The 16,438-nt window shown below is 37.9% G+C and overlaps 1 protein-coding gene across 3 annotated transcripts in view; it reads right to left on the reverse strand.

Moving 5' to 3' along the window:
* The window catches only part of LOC117402996 (aftiphilin), a 36,274-nt gene that overhangs the window by 5,928 nt on the left and 13,908 nt on the right, over window positions 1-16,438 (reverse strand). For 2 of the 3 annotated variants that reach the window (XM_034004791.3, XM_034004793.3), the window contains exons 3-7: window positions 6,986-7,137; window positions 5,525-5,651; window positions 5,172-5,228; window positions 1,734-1,856; window positions 1,251-1,311 (exon numbers count right to left, since the gene is read on the reverse strand). In XM_034004791.3, coding sequence (XP_033860682.2) covers window positions 1,251-1,311; window positions 1,734-1,856; window positions 5,172-5,228; window positions 5,525-5,651; window positions 6,986-7,137 — 520 coding nt within the window. Of the gene's footprint in view, window positions 1-1,250; window positions 1,312-1,733; window positions 1,857-5,171; window positions 5,255-5,524; window positions 5,652-6,985; window positions 7,138-16,438 lie in introns of those variants that run through there. The other variant, XM_059024431.1, reaches the window with a different exon arrangement.

A 16,438-nucleotide genomic window follows, 5' to 3' on the forward strand; every position in this document is an offset into this window, starting at 1 on the left:
ATAAACATAAAAAGTACCTACACCGACATATTCTAATGCGATACAACATTATTCAAAGCTTTATACACTTTTGTGTGTGTCTATGCAACAATTTAATATTCATTAACTATGGATTCCCTTTAATCTCAAAAGTTAAAAAGCAGTATGTTAAAAGAGAAAACACAAAACATGTACTCAAGTAGTTATAAGACACAAGACAACAGCAAAAAGTGCATCCAGGCTTTCGCTCTTGACTTAGATCACCTTATTTTTACTAGGGTCCCCCCGTTTCAGTTTCAATGAGGAAACTGAAGACAATGATATCGACAATATGTTTTCGTATATACAGCTGAAAATGATGCCCTCTAGAACTTAAACAAGTATCTATATCCTGAAAAGTTCCAATTAACTAAATAACGTTAGTGAGATAAAGAACAGCTCTAAGTTAGTGCTCAAGCTTTTATTTCAGAACTTTGCTGTTGGATTAAATACTAAAAGTAAATAGGAAAAAAAGTCTTTCTGAAGTATTAGAAAAGGTATACTAGACAATAAAGAGAAATACAATAAACTAGTCTTATTGTTTACTGATATTAAACCACAGCTGCATGCATAGGTGTATATAAAAAAACACTTTTTACTCTAGGAATTCTAGTTCATCTTTGTAGTATTTATGTTAAATGGATTCAAACAGTGCCCTTTGTTAGTCATATGTAAAATGTATACTTTCTGCCAGTTTTAAACACTGACGTAACACCGGTACCACAAGTAAAAGTTTCCAGAGCTTTGCAAATAGTAATATAATAATACAGCAAAGATTTATAAGTAAATGCATCACTTGCAATTATTTTTATTTTAATACGTTTTTTTCAAAATAACTGCTGAGGCGAGAGTTTTGTCAGTCTATTCCACTGCTGTCAATCAGTTGTAATTCATAGTTCTGATCACAACTGTGAAATTAGAATTATTATTTATTTAGTCTGTAGTAAAGAGTTTGAATTTCAGTTCACAGCACGGTCCTAATGAGTTACCCCTAGGTCACACTTAACCAGAATAAACATATAATAATGTTTGTACTCGTTCAGTAAGTGCTAGTACAGAACAGGTTTGCCACTGTTTTGTTAAAATGTGACATCAGGCTTATAAGGTGTGAGAGGCATACTCGCCTAAGAAAAAAAGCCTGCATTTCCAAAGTAAAATAAAATGAAAAGACAGGAGAGAGAAGTCTGTTTCTTAACTCTAGCTGGTGCTAGAGGCTCTATGGAGAGACATACCATCTAGAGGGTTAGTAAGGCCACTGCTACTCCAGTCAAACTGGACAGGAGGGAGGTTTTCCTGAAAGGAAGATCGACAGTGTTACAATTTTTTTTTTTTTTAAAGCTGTGGGATCCTTTTATAACAGTTTTAATATACGAGTTACACAATGGATATGAGTTACACAGTGGAACTAGAATATTCTTTCAAACACTTCCATTTAAAAAAAAAACAAAATATGCACACATGTGGTTCTTTGTTAATCATAAATAAACAAAAATAACTAATATACAATATAGAGCATATAATGTTATCATACCCAAACCATAAACAAATAAACAAGTAGTAGATGTTTTTAGATTATCTACATATATTGAAGGTAGTGTTTCAGTTGAAAAAGTGATCAAGTGACTCATGACCTAAGCTGGATTTCAACCCAGAGACGAAATTATAGTGCATTAACCAGCCCCTGTTTTCTGTTAGATATCTGGTGTGTTCTTTACCTGGGTCTGATCTTGTGTACAAGTGCTCATTTCTGGGGACACAGGAGGGGCTTGTGCTATTGAAGCTATCTTCTCTGCAGCTGATACTGGTTTCACAGGCTCTTTGGTGGGCTCTAGCATACCCTGAAAACCAAGAATGAGACAACAAGTGAAAGTTGCAATACATATATATATATATATTTATATTTATTTATTTTTTTACACTGGACATGCTGTTTTGGACCTACCCTGGAAGGTACCAATTTAAGAAGGAAAATAACCACACTCCTTTGTACAAACCACAAAAAAAAACATTGATATTGGAAGAAAATGTTAGTAGATTATTATTTTAATTATAAATCTACAAATATAAAAACTGTGTACTTAAATAAATGGATATTTTCATTACAGTGGTGGGAATGTGTCTTTGACCTTTGAAGTGCACTTTGACCTTGGATCTGGCACTGCCATGAACTTAACCCCTTTACCTTTTGAAGGATTCCTGACCAAAACCTATAAAGTTCCTCTATATAGTTGTCACTATTTTAATAACTACACCCATTAAGAGGAACATTTTTTTTGCATGTTATACACCCATAAAGTAGGCATTTCCTTTGAGACCTGCAACATGCATTGCCATTCTAATTGTGTTTTAGGCTGAGGTTTTTGTAACTGTCGATAGTCAAGACTGTGCATGGTTTTTGCATTAAGCGCAGAACTTCTCTGCTCCCCTCAGGTCTGACTCACTGGATCTGCATGCGATTGAGCTCAGCTTCTCCCCCCTGCCCCACCCTGTGAGTGTTTACTGATGGGATTGGATATGTGCAGGAGTCTTCAAAGTAACAGAGCGAGTTAAGAGCATTGTGCTAGAATTACAAATGCTGTATCGAGTGAGCTACAAATACAATGCCTTCTGATGTCTGGCAATTATTTTCTAAAGTAAGACGGCAAGAAAGTAAAGTAAAGAAAGTAATGTTTGGGTGTGACAGAAAGAAAATGATTCTTGGTGGTAAATCTCCCTCCCGACCTGTGAGGGCGCTAAGTAATAGGAACAGAGAACCCTGGACTGTTTGACCTGACACTTCATTCCTAGGGTTAAAAGGAAGTCGGTCACTTAGAAAGGGGTCGGAGCTACAGTACATTAACTCATCGACCCGGAAGGGAAATTATGTGGCAGCCGCGGACTGGAGGAACGGCTGCAATCGTTTACCAAGGTGTCATATGTGACGGTATAAATAGGGGACGAAGCGAAGTAATCTGTTCCTTCGTTTTGGTTAGAGAACAACCTGGAAGGACCTGTGATTTGTGTAAACGTATCGTGAGTGTTTATTTGTTTGTCTCTAATTGTGTCTTGTTATTAGTAGATGGCTAACACATTCTGGAGCTGTCGCCAAGGGCCAGAACAAACCCGGAACAGCACTGCACTTGTATCACGAACAAACTGTATTTGCACCATGAGCACTAATTCACTTACTAACGGACTTGTGTATGTGTTTTGTGTTTCGTGTGGGTGTATAAAGAACGTGACTATTATTTCGGGACAAACCCGGGGATTACAATTTAAGTAATACATGCTGCTGTATTACTTAGCATCATTTATTGTTTACTGTTTGTTTTGCAGTCAGGCACTGGATATTCAAACTCATTAAACAACTTTGCACCTGGATTATAATTGTCTGCCTGTTCATTGATCACCTGCACACTGTTAACCACTTTGCCACATTGGGATACTCAGGTAACACAACTAATCTGCGTGACCATTTTATGAAATGGCATGCTACAAAACTTCAAATGAAATCTGCATTTATTCATCTGAACTACCCCGGAGTAAAAATGAAGAAAAACAACCAAGATCGTTCCAAAAGTTGTGTCTTTGGTCAGAAGTATTAAGCATCCCGGCAACGTCCGTCCCTAGCGAGCAGGTATTCAGTAATGCTGGGCAGATTGTAAGCAAGTACCAGCCATCGCTTAAATTAAAACAAAATGTTCCTTAACACAATTAAAATATAAGCCATGGACAGCACTCATATTACTAAACTGCTGTGGATAGTGATAGTTTTTTCCTCTTGATTGCTTGTTACTCTTACTTATTATTATTATTATTTATTTCTTAGCAGACGCCCTTATCCAGGGCGACTTACAATTGTTACAACATATCACATTATACATTATTTCACATTATACAGATATCACATTATTTTACATACAATTACCCATTTATACAGTTGGGTTTTTACTGGAGCAATCTAGGTAAAGTACCTTGCTCAAGGGTACAACAGCAGTGTCCCCCACTAGGGATTGAACCCACAACCCTCCGGTCAAGAGTCCAGAGCCCTAACTACTACTGCTTGTTATGGATTTTGCTTTGACTCCCAACTGATAAAAATCAACACGAATAAGGTTAAAAAAAAAAAAAAAAAGAATATATTTTTTAATTTTGTAATCAATTTAATATGCATAATAGTTTTGAAAGTGTTACTAGCAATGTTACACAGTAATCCACAGCTCCACATGTATTAGTTTACCCTGTCATAACGTCAATAAATCGATGCATCTGCTTAGTGCAAAATTAGGCATCGCCCAAGCCTTTATTGTGTTGCTTACCTCAATGCAGCATAATATACAAGTAACTAATAATAAGACCAAGCCATCCAAAGTAATTAGTGCCCCAATCAAGAGTTTCCCTCATGTCTGATCTGAAAGCGCTGTGGGCAAACATAATGGCATCACAATAGTGAAGAAGTGTATTAGGTTCTGGATGCAAGAAAAAAATAACTGGCAGGAATGTCCTCATCGAAATAATTACCTGAGCAATCATGAATATGATTATTCATAGAAATGTCTCATGGAAGTGCCGGTATTACTCCAAAAGCAGGCCAAACTTGTGAGTGTCCCCAACACATGAACACACTGTTAATATACATCACTATCTCTCGGAAACACATACTGATAATTGTTTGTTTAGCAGTCTATTCCCTGTATCAGCTAGCGGTAGCACCGAATCATCAGCTAGTTGAATAGTCGAACAGTACAGCCACAGTCGACCTCAGAAACTGGTAGTCCACTAATCACACATCATGTGAAGTAATTGAGAAGCAGTTTTAAAATATAGTGCATAAACAGAAAAGTGGTACGAAACAGTACATGACCAAAGAGAGTACATCACATTATGAAATACATGACTTATTTATTTCTTGTGGCAACTAGTTGACCTATATGACTATTTTTACCTCGACTATTTGACTCAAATTAGTAGTTCTACTATTTTTTACTGAAAACCAAAAGTAGGCCAATCAAGGCATTTAACTGGGTATCATGTATATAACACCCCCTGGCTGGAACTAAAGAGCATCCAGTTTACCAATAGATGCACTGATTAAGTGATTAATATACATTTACAATTGATATGCCTTTTAAAAACAGAAGACACAGATGTGAAAAGAAAATTGGATGACTCACCAGACTAGCTGCGTACATGGGTACTATAACAGGCTGCTTCTTCTGGCCTGTGAACAGCTGCAAAACAAAAAAAATATATAACCCTGAAAAAAAAACAAATCTTTCATCATACCATTTAAAACTGAAATTAAAAGAAAGTATACTGTGTTTTCCAAGTTAGCAAACAACAATTACAGACTGGCAGGCACCCTCCCTAACAAAAGCTTAAACGGCCACAATAAATAAAAAAATCTGCAAAATTACACATCTATAAAGCAATGCATATTACTAAACTTTAAGAGAATTTAAAAGTATGCTGTAGGAACACTTTTTTTGTTTTTGTTGGTGGGGGTAATAAAATGCACATGACTTACAATGTTCCTGATATCAATCCCCAGTGAGCAGAGCAGCTTTTTGTTGCTGTGGGAGCCACCCCACTGGTATCTGAGACCATAGGCATCATGGATATCTTGCAGCTCCGTCCACACTTCTAGCAGCTCCCTGCACAGCCCATCACGGAACACAGAACACATCATCAAAACAGAAAGGCATACGATCAAGCAAGCAAAACCACAACCCTCAGTGACTGAGCTACACTAAGCAGCACCATCAGGCTTTAGAATATCCAATCACTGCTGCCGCGGGGATTCAAAATTACTACAGTGGTTTACGCCAGGAGATTAATAGCTGGTCCCTGAGCCAGACTGACACAGTTCTATATGCCTCTAAGTGTGAGGAGCCTGGCTCTTTCTGTGGGTTTTCATTTCTTAAGGGCTCACTACACCACAAGTGACCCACACCTCATTAACATTTTCAGGGCTCCCGAGTGGCGCATCCAGTAAAGGCGCTCCGCGCGGAGTGCAGGATGTGCCCTATAGCCTGGAGATCGCAAGTTCAAATCCAGGCTATGTCACAGCCGACCGTGACCGGGAGTTCCTAAGGGGCGGCGCACAATTGGCCGAGCGCTGCCCGGGTAGGGAGGGCTTAGGTTGGCAGGGGAATCCACGGCTCACCGCGCATCAGCGACCCATGTGGCCCATAGGGCGCCTGTGGTTCTGCAGTGGAGCCGCCAGATCTGTGTTGTCCTCCGGCACTATAGGTCTGGTGGCATCGCTGTGGATCCGCAATGCGAAAAATGACGGCTTGGCAGGAGCACGTTTCGGAGGACGTGTGCTCCAGCCGCAGTTTCCCGAGTCGGCGGGGGGGTTGCAAGCGGTGAGCCGAGGATACAGATAATAATTGGGCATGCTAAATTGGGGAGAAAACAGGGGTAAAAAAATTGGCGACGACTAAATTTAAAAGAAAAAAAAAGAAAAAAACAAACAAAAAAACCCAACATTTTCAGATGATTTCAGCTGCCAAAGCAAAAAGGCTTTATTGTAGATCTGATTAGATCTATACATAGGGGAAAGTAACCATAAACAGTAGTTGCTTGAAAAGAGGTTCACCATCAGGAAAGGGTCAAATGTACTGAGAAGAGTTTAACAAGTTTATGTAATAAGAAGAAACACTTACGTACATGCAAGATAAAGGAATATCTTGTAGTCCAGTATTACAAATAATAAATCTTATTTATAATGTTTTGCTTATCTTTACAAGTGTACCTTTGCACACTGCAATTCCTTGATTCTAACCGCCAGACAGACCCGTGCAAATTGGTCCCAACAGAGCGTAATAGAGAGAGATCTTGCAGACAGGGATCTTAATTGAAAGCAGGTCACAGCAGTACTCTTTACTTCAGACTGCATGTTACCTCAATATTGAAACTTCAATTACATAAAAGCACATCATTATGAATATTTATTTAGAATCAAAGTGGGTGAGGGTATCCTTACCCATGCTGTGCCAAGGCTTGCGCTTTTTTCAACCGATGCTCTCCTGGCTCCAGAAATACCTTTAGGGACGAGATCTCTTCATCTGCACTGGGGACAGGAGCTGAAGGAAAGCAGGTCTGGAACACCAACTCCAGGCGACTCGCCAGAAACGCCTAAACAAAACAGACAAGGCCTTACTGTTTCTTTACTTCCTCCTAAGCTGTATTTGTTGAATATGCTTTTGAATCACGTGAGATAGCTGACTGCATGCCCTTGCATTGAACTCAGACCTCTGAGCAGCTTACAATGCAGGCTATTGATTTTAACAGATGTCAAATGCTGCAGGAAAATACATTGAAAAATCAAATGGTAAAACAAAAAAAGAAACTCTGCAAAAATCTTTAGAATGAAGTATTGATCAATACTGCAATACATATTATATATATATATATATATATATAAAAATATAAATCAGTGTTTCCATAACCAAAGTAAAACATTCACTTCTAGGAAGGTCAAAATATATATTTTTCTTTTTTTTGGACTCACTAGAAAAGTTCTGTGGAGCACTGTCCCTTCAAGGAGAACTGAAGGTAAAATATTAGGGCTTGCCAAGTTTAGAGGTCAAATCAGCAAGCAGTAAACAAAAGAACTAGAAACATTGAATGGAAAGGGGATACACAAATTAGGTGAAACAAACCTCTAGTTTCTAATAAAATATTGACAGATATGTATTTTGCTAAAACAATTTGAACCATGGAGGAATGAAAAAGCTGTCTGCACTTAAAGAAAACTTGCAAAACAGAGAAAAACAATGGACAGTGCTGGGCAGACAGTTTAAACGAATCTGCTGTTTAAATGCACTTTTAGAAACATCTCCAATCTAATTAGCCCATTAATTACCACATTACATAAGCTGTATTTATGTAATTTGATACATTACATTTAGACTAACTTTTGCAGTTACAGGGCTTCGCAGGATCGTGGAAATCGCGCATTTTCCAAGTGCCGGAGCCGTTAAATGAAAACAGAGCAGAATGCACAAACAATAGCAGGGAAGGGAAAGGCAAAAAAAGATACACTTCAGCCAAACTGGCTGAAGATTTACCCATGGCTGGAGTTTAATAACGGTGAAATGAGCTGTTCACAGTCTGCAGTCTCTATGCAACTTTAAAATTTACTAGCCGCTGTTACAAAACATCAGCAATGCAGAGTGATCTGTCTCCTGAAAACAGCTTATTTTATTGCACAAAATGACTTGTTCAGTTTTTGAAGCAGATGGAGTGCCCAGCCTTTCAACATTAAAGGTCAGAGCAAGGGAGCAGCTATGGCACATATATGAATGACAAAGGTTTGGCAGAAATGCATGAAGCCATTGCAAGCACTTTGGTGGAGGATCTTGATAATTCAGTGAGGCCCAGCCCTGTGATTGGTTTGATTTTAGACGAGTCAACAAACATCAGCAATAGTAAGAGGCTTATCACTTATGTCTGGTACATAGAGAACAATAAACCTTGTACAAAATTGTACAGTAATGTGGAAGTTATGGATGGAAAGGCAGAAACCATTTTTCAAGAAGTTAACAAGTTTCTTAGTGAGAAAGGCATAGATGGGAGAAAACTTGTAGCAGTGTGTACTGATGGAGCTGCAGTTATGACAGGATGCCTCCAGGGAGTAGTGCAATGTACAGCACACAGGCTTTCAACTGAGTGCCAGTGATGCAGCAAAGTCAGTAGTACAGGTTATATATTTAAAAAAATATTTTATATATATATATATATATATATATATATATATATATATATATATATATATATATATATATATATATATATATATATATATATATATATATATATATTTCAGCAAGAGAATTTTCTTTTTTTTTTAGTAGTTCGGCTGTAAGGACCAATAAGCTGAATGAGCTGCAAAGACAATTGGAGGAACCCACATTAAAGTTTACCCAGCCACATGCAGTGCGATGGCTGTCAGTTCACAGCGCTGTTTCAGTAGTGTGCAGAACACTGAAATCACTGAGAGATGTACTGGAACACATTGCTGCCTCCCACACTCAGGATTCAGACAAAGCCAAATGTCTGCTAAATTCATTCAGCAAGGCAGTTTAATTGTGTGGCCCTTTGTCATTTAATGATGGATGTATTGATGCACATTGTTCTTCTCTCCAAGCATTTTCAAAGGGATTTTTCCACTGTACAGTACTAATACTAAAGAAGCACAGTTAATCCTGGTGCCTCAGAGCAGGAATTCTTTAACTCCCTTGAAGCTAATAAGTTTAAAGGGCACAAGCTGTTTGATTGCCACACTCAAAAGCCAGCTTTTGATAATGTGAAGAGCAGATATGCGAGCTGCTTAATTAATGAAATTGAGCGACGTTTCCCTGCTGATACCATGAATCTTCTCACCTTGTGTTTTAGAGCCAAGGAGAGCACTGGCTGCAAAACAGTCAACTGAGTTTAGCCAGTATAGTCAGGAAGAGCTCGATAGTCTACTGAAACACTTCACCACTACTGTATGTGCAGAGGTAGCTGGAACACTGCTGAAACAGATTATGGTCTCAAATGACATTTACTCATTAATGTCTTTTCAACAGTTTGCAGAGACTGTGCTGAATGAACATAAGAGTCTTCCAAGAGATTGAGAAGCTCAAATAGCAACAGTCATTGAAAAGTTCAAATAGCAACGGTCATCTCTGTTTTAAGTGTCTCCTGTGAGCGTGGATTCAGTACTCAGAATAGAGTGAAATCTAAATTTCGAAATTTGCTGAACAATCATAACTTGACAAGCCTGATGATCATTTCAGAACTAGGCCCTTGCAGAGAGAACTTTGATTTCAGCAGGGCAGCTACAAAATGGAAACAAATGAAAAAGAGAAAAGAGGGCAAACAATGAAGCTGTAAAATAAATTGAAGAAATTAAGGATGTACATAGTTTTAGATGCTTACATTTCAGAGACTGTATATAGTTTTACTTGAAAGTTACAGTAGCAAAGGATCTACAGTTCTGCTCTGCTGGACACTCGATTCAGGAAAAAAGGTAGAATGCTTTTTGGAATATTTAATTTCATGCAATCAGATAAATATAATAGTAGATGCATGCAGAGGGTTTTGTTGAGCAGCTGTAAGTCATTCACATTAATAATTGTTATGCAATATATGCAATACAAATTACTTACCTGAACCAACACCAGTGTGAATAATGATGCAGTAAAATATATATTGTTTTTTATATGCCAAAGTGCCTTTTTTTGCCATTCCCCCCTAAAATTTTGAAATTTCATTCACTGCACCACTTACATCTGATGACAGTGGGTTATGGGGTGTTTTGAGAGAACAGTTTGGTTTAAAAAGGTGCAACTTTTTTGTTCTCACATCATTATGAAGTCATATGCAAATTTTCACATAAATTGAACAAGGCTTCAAAACGCGTAAAGCCTCACAAGCTTTCATACTAAATAAACATCCAAAGAAGAAACCAGCATGGGGTCACACATAATGAAGTGATAACCAGGCTTGCTACTTTTCAATATTAAATCGGGAAAGCTTGTTAAAGGTCGAATTCCCCAAAAATATGAGTTCGAATGAAAAAAATGTATAGATAAACGGCGGTAAAACCACTCGCTATTTTTTATTTTCTTACCAAAAATAATAATTTAGAAATCATCTCTAGTTTGTGTAGTTTTTATACTTCCTGTCTGTCCCATCTCAGTTCTGCTCTGAATGGCTAGGGTTCGCTGTCAGTCATCTCAGTGGTCCCTTAGTACTATAGTTTCAATGTCACTGTCATTTCACCCTGTTCTGACAGATCTTGTTGACTGAGGCAGCGCTAGAATGCTCTCATTCGTTTAAATGACCGTCAATCATCTCAACCTGCACTGACAGCGCACTTTCATTTGCCAGCCGTCTGCCTTACCTTCCAGTAACTCTGAGTCCAGCTGTGCTGAAGCAGGAGAGGGGGGAGGTCAGACTCCGAATAATAAGTACAAGTTAGTTCTGTTCAACTATCTAATGTTTTGTTCTGTGCATATTATTTTTACTTGTACATTTATGTTATAAAGGTCTGTGTAATACACTTTTATATGCTACGATTTATTTGAGACAATTTTTTAATTTGTATAGGATTTTTATCTTCAAGGTATAGCTCCGCTGCAACCAAAAGTTATCTCAATTAGAATGTTGGTGACCATGGTTTTGTTGCATGTTGAGTTTTCGCTAAATGAGGCATGTTGAGGTTTCGCTAAATGAGGCGTTTCTCAATGGCATAAAAAGTCTGTTTTTTAAAAAGCATAATTATTATTATTATTATTTATTTCTTAGCATACGCCCTTATCCAGAGCGACTTACAATTGTTACAAAATATCACATTATATATTATTTCACATTTTACAGATATCACATTATTTTTACATACAATTACCCATTTATACAGTTGGGTTATTACTGGAGCAATCTAGGTAAAGTACCTTGCTCAAGGGTACAACAGCAGTGTCCCCCACTGGGGATTGAACCCACAACCCACCGGTCAAGAGTCCAGAGCCCTAACCACTACTCCACACTGCTGCCCTAAAGGTCGATTTCACCCATTCTCTGAAAAATAAAGATTAAAAAAAAAAAAACGGTAAATTCTTTCTAAAATAAACGTTTGTATTAATTGTCGATTTGGCAAAAAAATTAAAATTGAATAGCAGTAGCAAGCTGAGTGATAACACTTACTTTGCTCATGCAATAATATGTCATTGAAATAAGCCCACTTTAAAAACACCAATATATTAAAACACATCTAATAAAAATTAGTAGGTCAATTAAAAAGGAGAAAACCAAAGTCAAGTAAAAATTTCTCTCTTTTGGAATGAGGAAATTCAATGGCTTTTTCTCATTCCTAGGTCAGCATTATCTTCAGTGTGTCAAAGACTATATTCTTACTATTTGAACCATAAATGTACACTTTTACATCCCTGTAACACTGTGGAGGAAATGTATAATTATTAATACGATTCCTTTTTCTTTAATATATGTGGGTCTGTTCTAAACTGCAGTCTGTGTGGGGGTTTGTGGTTTCAAAGCCCCTACCCCACCAGACTACAGACCCATTCTGAAGAGAATTACACTTAAAGAATTGACTTAATTAGATTACAATCTACTGGAGACCAGTTAACACAACAGACTTTTTGTCTGTACCACAGGAATTTCTATTCCAAACATATGGCTAGGACCCACACTGATGTGCAGCGCTTCAAACAGTATTCTTCACACTTGGAACAATAAAAGGATTGATTGCGATCAACCGATGGCCATTTAAATATATGCATCAGACTGCGGGTCTCCCAGTAATGTTTCTTTTTGAAAACTGTCCAATCTGGAGTATTTGTGCCGTCTTGTGGATAACGGAGGTAATGTCGAACTGAAATGAACTGCAGTAATGTATGAAGATCTCAATTTTAATAAAAAAATAGGAATATGCTTGTGACTACTTAAATTTACAAACATTGTCTAATTTGTACAATAAAATCATTAAAAAGAATCTCTGAAAAAGAAAGGAATTGAAATTAATAAAATGTTTAAAACTTAAAACATTAAATATAACTTGGCAAATGTTGAAAGAAACGTTTACTAAATGAAAGCCATTGTAACAGGGAAGAGCGTTGCCACTAGGAAAAATAAATCCAGCCCTCATTCTGAAGAGAATGCCCAAGTGGTAATTTACCAATCAAGGACCTAAAAAGTCAACCAAAGGATTGACAGTAACCTGGGGCCACGCCTATTTACCTGTCTATAAAAATTCAGACGCACGCCTTGAGAGCACCCCATTATTCTATCCCTACAGCATTCGACTGCAACTTGAAGAAACTGCTTCCACTTCTTGTAACAAGCCAGGACCACGAGGATGCTGTTAAATCCACTCTGTCAAACTGGGAAATGCCATGTTTTAAACAAACAAATAACGTTTATTTAATTGCACATCTGAATAAACTGCTTGTTATAAGTACAGGTAGGTTCAGATACCAACACTGAATGGACTTTGTGGGAAATCTACACTGCTTGAAAATCAACCCGGCATTAAGTGAACTCAACTGGCTTCTTTACAGCCAGTGCACACCAGGTGCAAACTGAGCGAAAAAAAAAATGAACATTATGATGTCTAGAAGAAAAATTAAACCTATTGATGTGTAAACAGCAGGGGAAGCGAATGCACAAAATTTCTATTCTGAAGATATGTTTAAATTTGTTTCCCCTGCTCAGTTCCTGTCCCGTGCGCATTGGACTCATCCATTTGAACTTCATAGGGAGGTCTCAGAAAGTACAGATTGGTATTATTTTTATTATGTTATATTATTTCAACTTTGAATTACAGAAATACCATATACAACACGCATCCTTTTAATCAATCGGGTCACATGAAACTTTTAAAAGGATTCATTTAAACTACATTCCATGAACTCTCCCCACAATATGTATAAACTTAGGGAGTTAGGATCTTCACACCATCTTTGTCAGTTATGAGCAGGGATCCTAGGAATCCATTTGCTGCGGAATAACGCGGAAAACACAGATTTTCTATGCTGTCAGAGAATTTTTAGTTTTACACTTGCAAAAAACATGCAAGGCTTTTTGTGGTTGTTTGATAACCAAATCAATACACTTATCATATATAATCATCAACACAGGCATTAAATTTAGTAAACATACTTGTTCAATAAAACTGCTTCTGGTGAACGAGGTGCACTGTCAGTGTCACTTTCATGCCAAAAACGATAAAAATCACTCCTAAACATCGGGTCAGTGAGTTTGGCAATAACTACCCAGGTGACAAAAGACTAACTCGAGATAAACTAATATAAATACTATGTTTTGGTTTTTATTATTAGTACACAGACATATTTGTAATGTTTAAAGTAAAATGGTTTATTTTCTTTATATTATTGATTGATGGCACTCTGGTGAGCTTGTAACCCTTCGAATTTGAAAGTATACCAATAAATACTTATTGTAAAAACTGTTATTCAATAGTATGGTTTGTGAATCTTATAATGTGACGCAGGGGGCACTCAGTTTTAGCCTTTTATTTTAATTGCGGAATAACGCAGATATTTTTTTTTCTTTAAAAATCGGCGAATTTAGTTTTTTTTTTTTTTTAATTTATTGCGGGAAAAACAGGATCCCTGCTTATGAGTTAGTCACTTCGCAATGGCTGTGAGCAACGAAAGTGAAAAAGTGCAAAGTGGCAAAGTTTGAACTTCATCTCATTCAAATGAGGGAGAGGAGCTGATACCTAAGAAAAAGTCATCTTCAGTAGTTTTTTTTTTTTTTTTTCGGATTCAAATCAACTGATACTGTAGTACTGTACTAGCTGGTTGCCATACAACAGCATATGCTTTCTGGTGACATTAATTAAAACTTAGCGAGATTACAGCTTTATATTTTTATATCAATTATTCCTTACATTTTTTATTTTTTTTTGGAAAACAGCATGAAAGGGAATAAGCACATTGACCGTGTCATTGGTGTGTGTAAGAGGCTGGTGAGCTCTTTCTCTTACAGCTGGAAGAAAAGAAAAGCACTGAATTTGGCACATGCTGAGCTCAATCTACCTCAGCACCAGCTGATAACAGAAACACCTAGTCGCTGGGGATCACGTCAGCAAATGATTCAAAGGGTGTCAGAACAGGAAAAAGCAATCACACAAGTCCTAGCTGCAGATAGAAAAGCCAAGCACTTAGTACCTACATGGCAGGACACTGATGTGCTTGATTAATTAAATAAGTCTTTGAGCCCATTGGTGGATTTCACAAACGTTCTGTCAGGTAAAAACTATGTCAGTGTCTCCTACCTCAAACCTGTTTGGCATCTGCTTAACAATAATATTTTGGCTGTTGAGGAAGATGAGACTGAACTCACAAAGTCAATCAAAGAGAAGATTCTGAGTTACTCTGACTCACACACCCAAGATCTACTTGATATTTCATCTTTTATCGACCCTAGATTCAAAGTGCAGTACATTAGTGAGGACAAGGTTGCATCAATCAAAACAAGAGTGGTGTCAGAGGTGGAATCTGTGCTACAGCAGGAAAAGAGCTTCACTGGCACAGTCAGTAACACTGAAACCGAATCTCAGGGAGTAGAAGCAGCAGCAAATAAAGGGGCACCTGCTAAAAAACTTAACACCTTGGGCAGCTTTTTCAAGTCAAGCATGTCAGGAGCTACTAATGTCGTCGTAGTTCTTGAAAAGGACAAAATACACCGTGTAACAATTTTTTTTTTTTTTTTTGGTTCCTGGGTAGTAAGTGTTATTTCCTAATTGCTTATGCCTCAAAAGTATAGAAAACTTTGCTTTTGTGACCAGGACAGTGATATTTTGACATTTACCTATTTTCCAGAACATTCCAGAAAGATTCAGTGCTGAGTAAACTTGGAGTAACTTTCCAGTAATATAAATAGTAGTATAAATAGAGGGGCCTTAAGCCCACCAGTTCAGTTTAGTTCCAGCTGCCTAAGTGGATACATATCTGCATTTTTCTGAGATGGCATCAAGGTCATAGGAGACTTCAAAATGGTGGCACTCCTGATGGGTCTCCAAGGCAGTTTTAACAAGTTTCCCTGCTATCTTTGCCTTTGGGCCAGCAGGGACACCAAGGTGCACTACCACAGGCGGGACTGGCCACAGCGGACCGAGTTCTCTGTGGGGAGGAACAACGTCAAGTGGGAGCCACTGGTGGACCCCCGGAAGGTGCTGATGCCACCACTGCACATCAAATTGGGCCTTATGAAACAATTTGTCAGAGCTCTAGATAAGGAGTCGGCAGCCTTCAAGTACCTTCAAGACTTCTTCCCTAAGCTGTCTGAGGCAAAGGTCAAAGCCGGTGTCTTCGTCTGACCACAGATAAAGAAGATCCTGGAGTGCAATGAATTCCCCAAGAAGCTCACTAGTAAGGAGAAAGCGGCTTGGAATAGCTTTGTCGCAGTGGTTCGGGGCTTCCTGGGCAATCACAAGGCCGAAAACTATGTGGAGCTGGTTGAGACTCTGGTGAAGAACTACGGCACAATGGGCTGTAGGATGTCCCTCAGAGTCCATATCCTTGATGCTCATCTTGATAAATTCAAGGTTAACATGGGAGCGTACTCAGAGGAGCAAGGCGAGAGCTTCCACCAGGATATACTGGACTTTGAACGCCTCTACCAAGGACAGTATAACGAGAACATGATGGGAGACTACATTTGGGGGCTGATTCGTGAAAGTGATTTACAGTATAATCGTAAATCTCGAAAAACTACTCACTTCTAAATCTTTTGTAGTCATTTTTGTATTACTTTAGTATAAATACATGTTAATTTGGATTCATATGTTGTTTTTTTCTGACTTTATGTGAACGAAAAGACACAAATTCGCCCGTTTTCTCATTGGAAATAGGTACATTTCAAAATATCACTGTCCTGGTCACAAAAGCAAAGTTTGTGGGGA

This window comes from Acipenser ruthenus, chromosome 5 (genome assembly GCF_902713425.1).
Source record: "Acipenser ruthenus chromosome 5, fAciRut3.2 maternal haplotype, whole genome shotgun sequence".
Lineage (NCBI taxonomy): Eukaryota > Metazoa > Chordata > Actinopteri > Acipenseriformes > Acipenseridae > Acipenser > Acipenser ruthenus.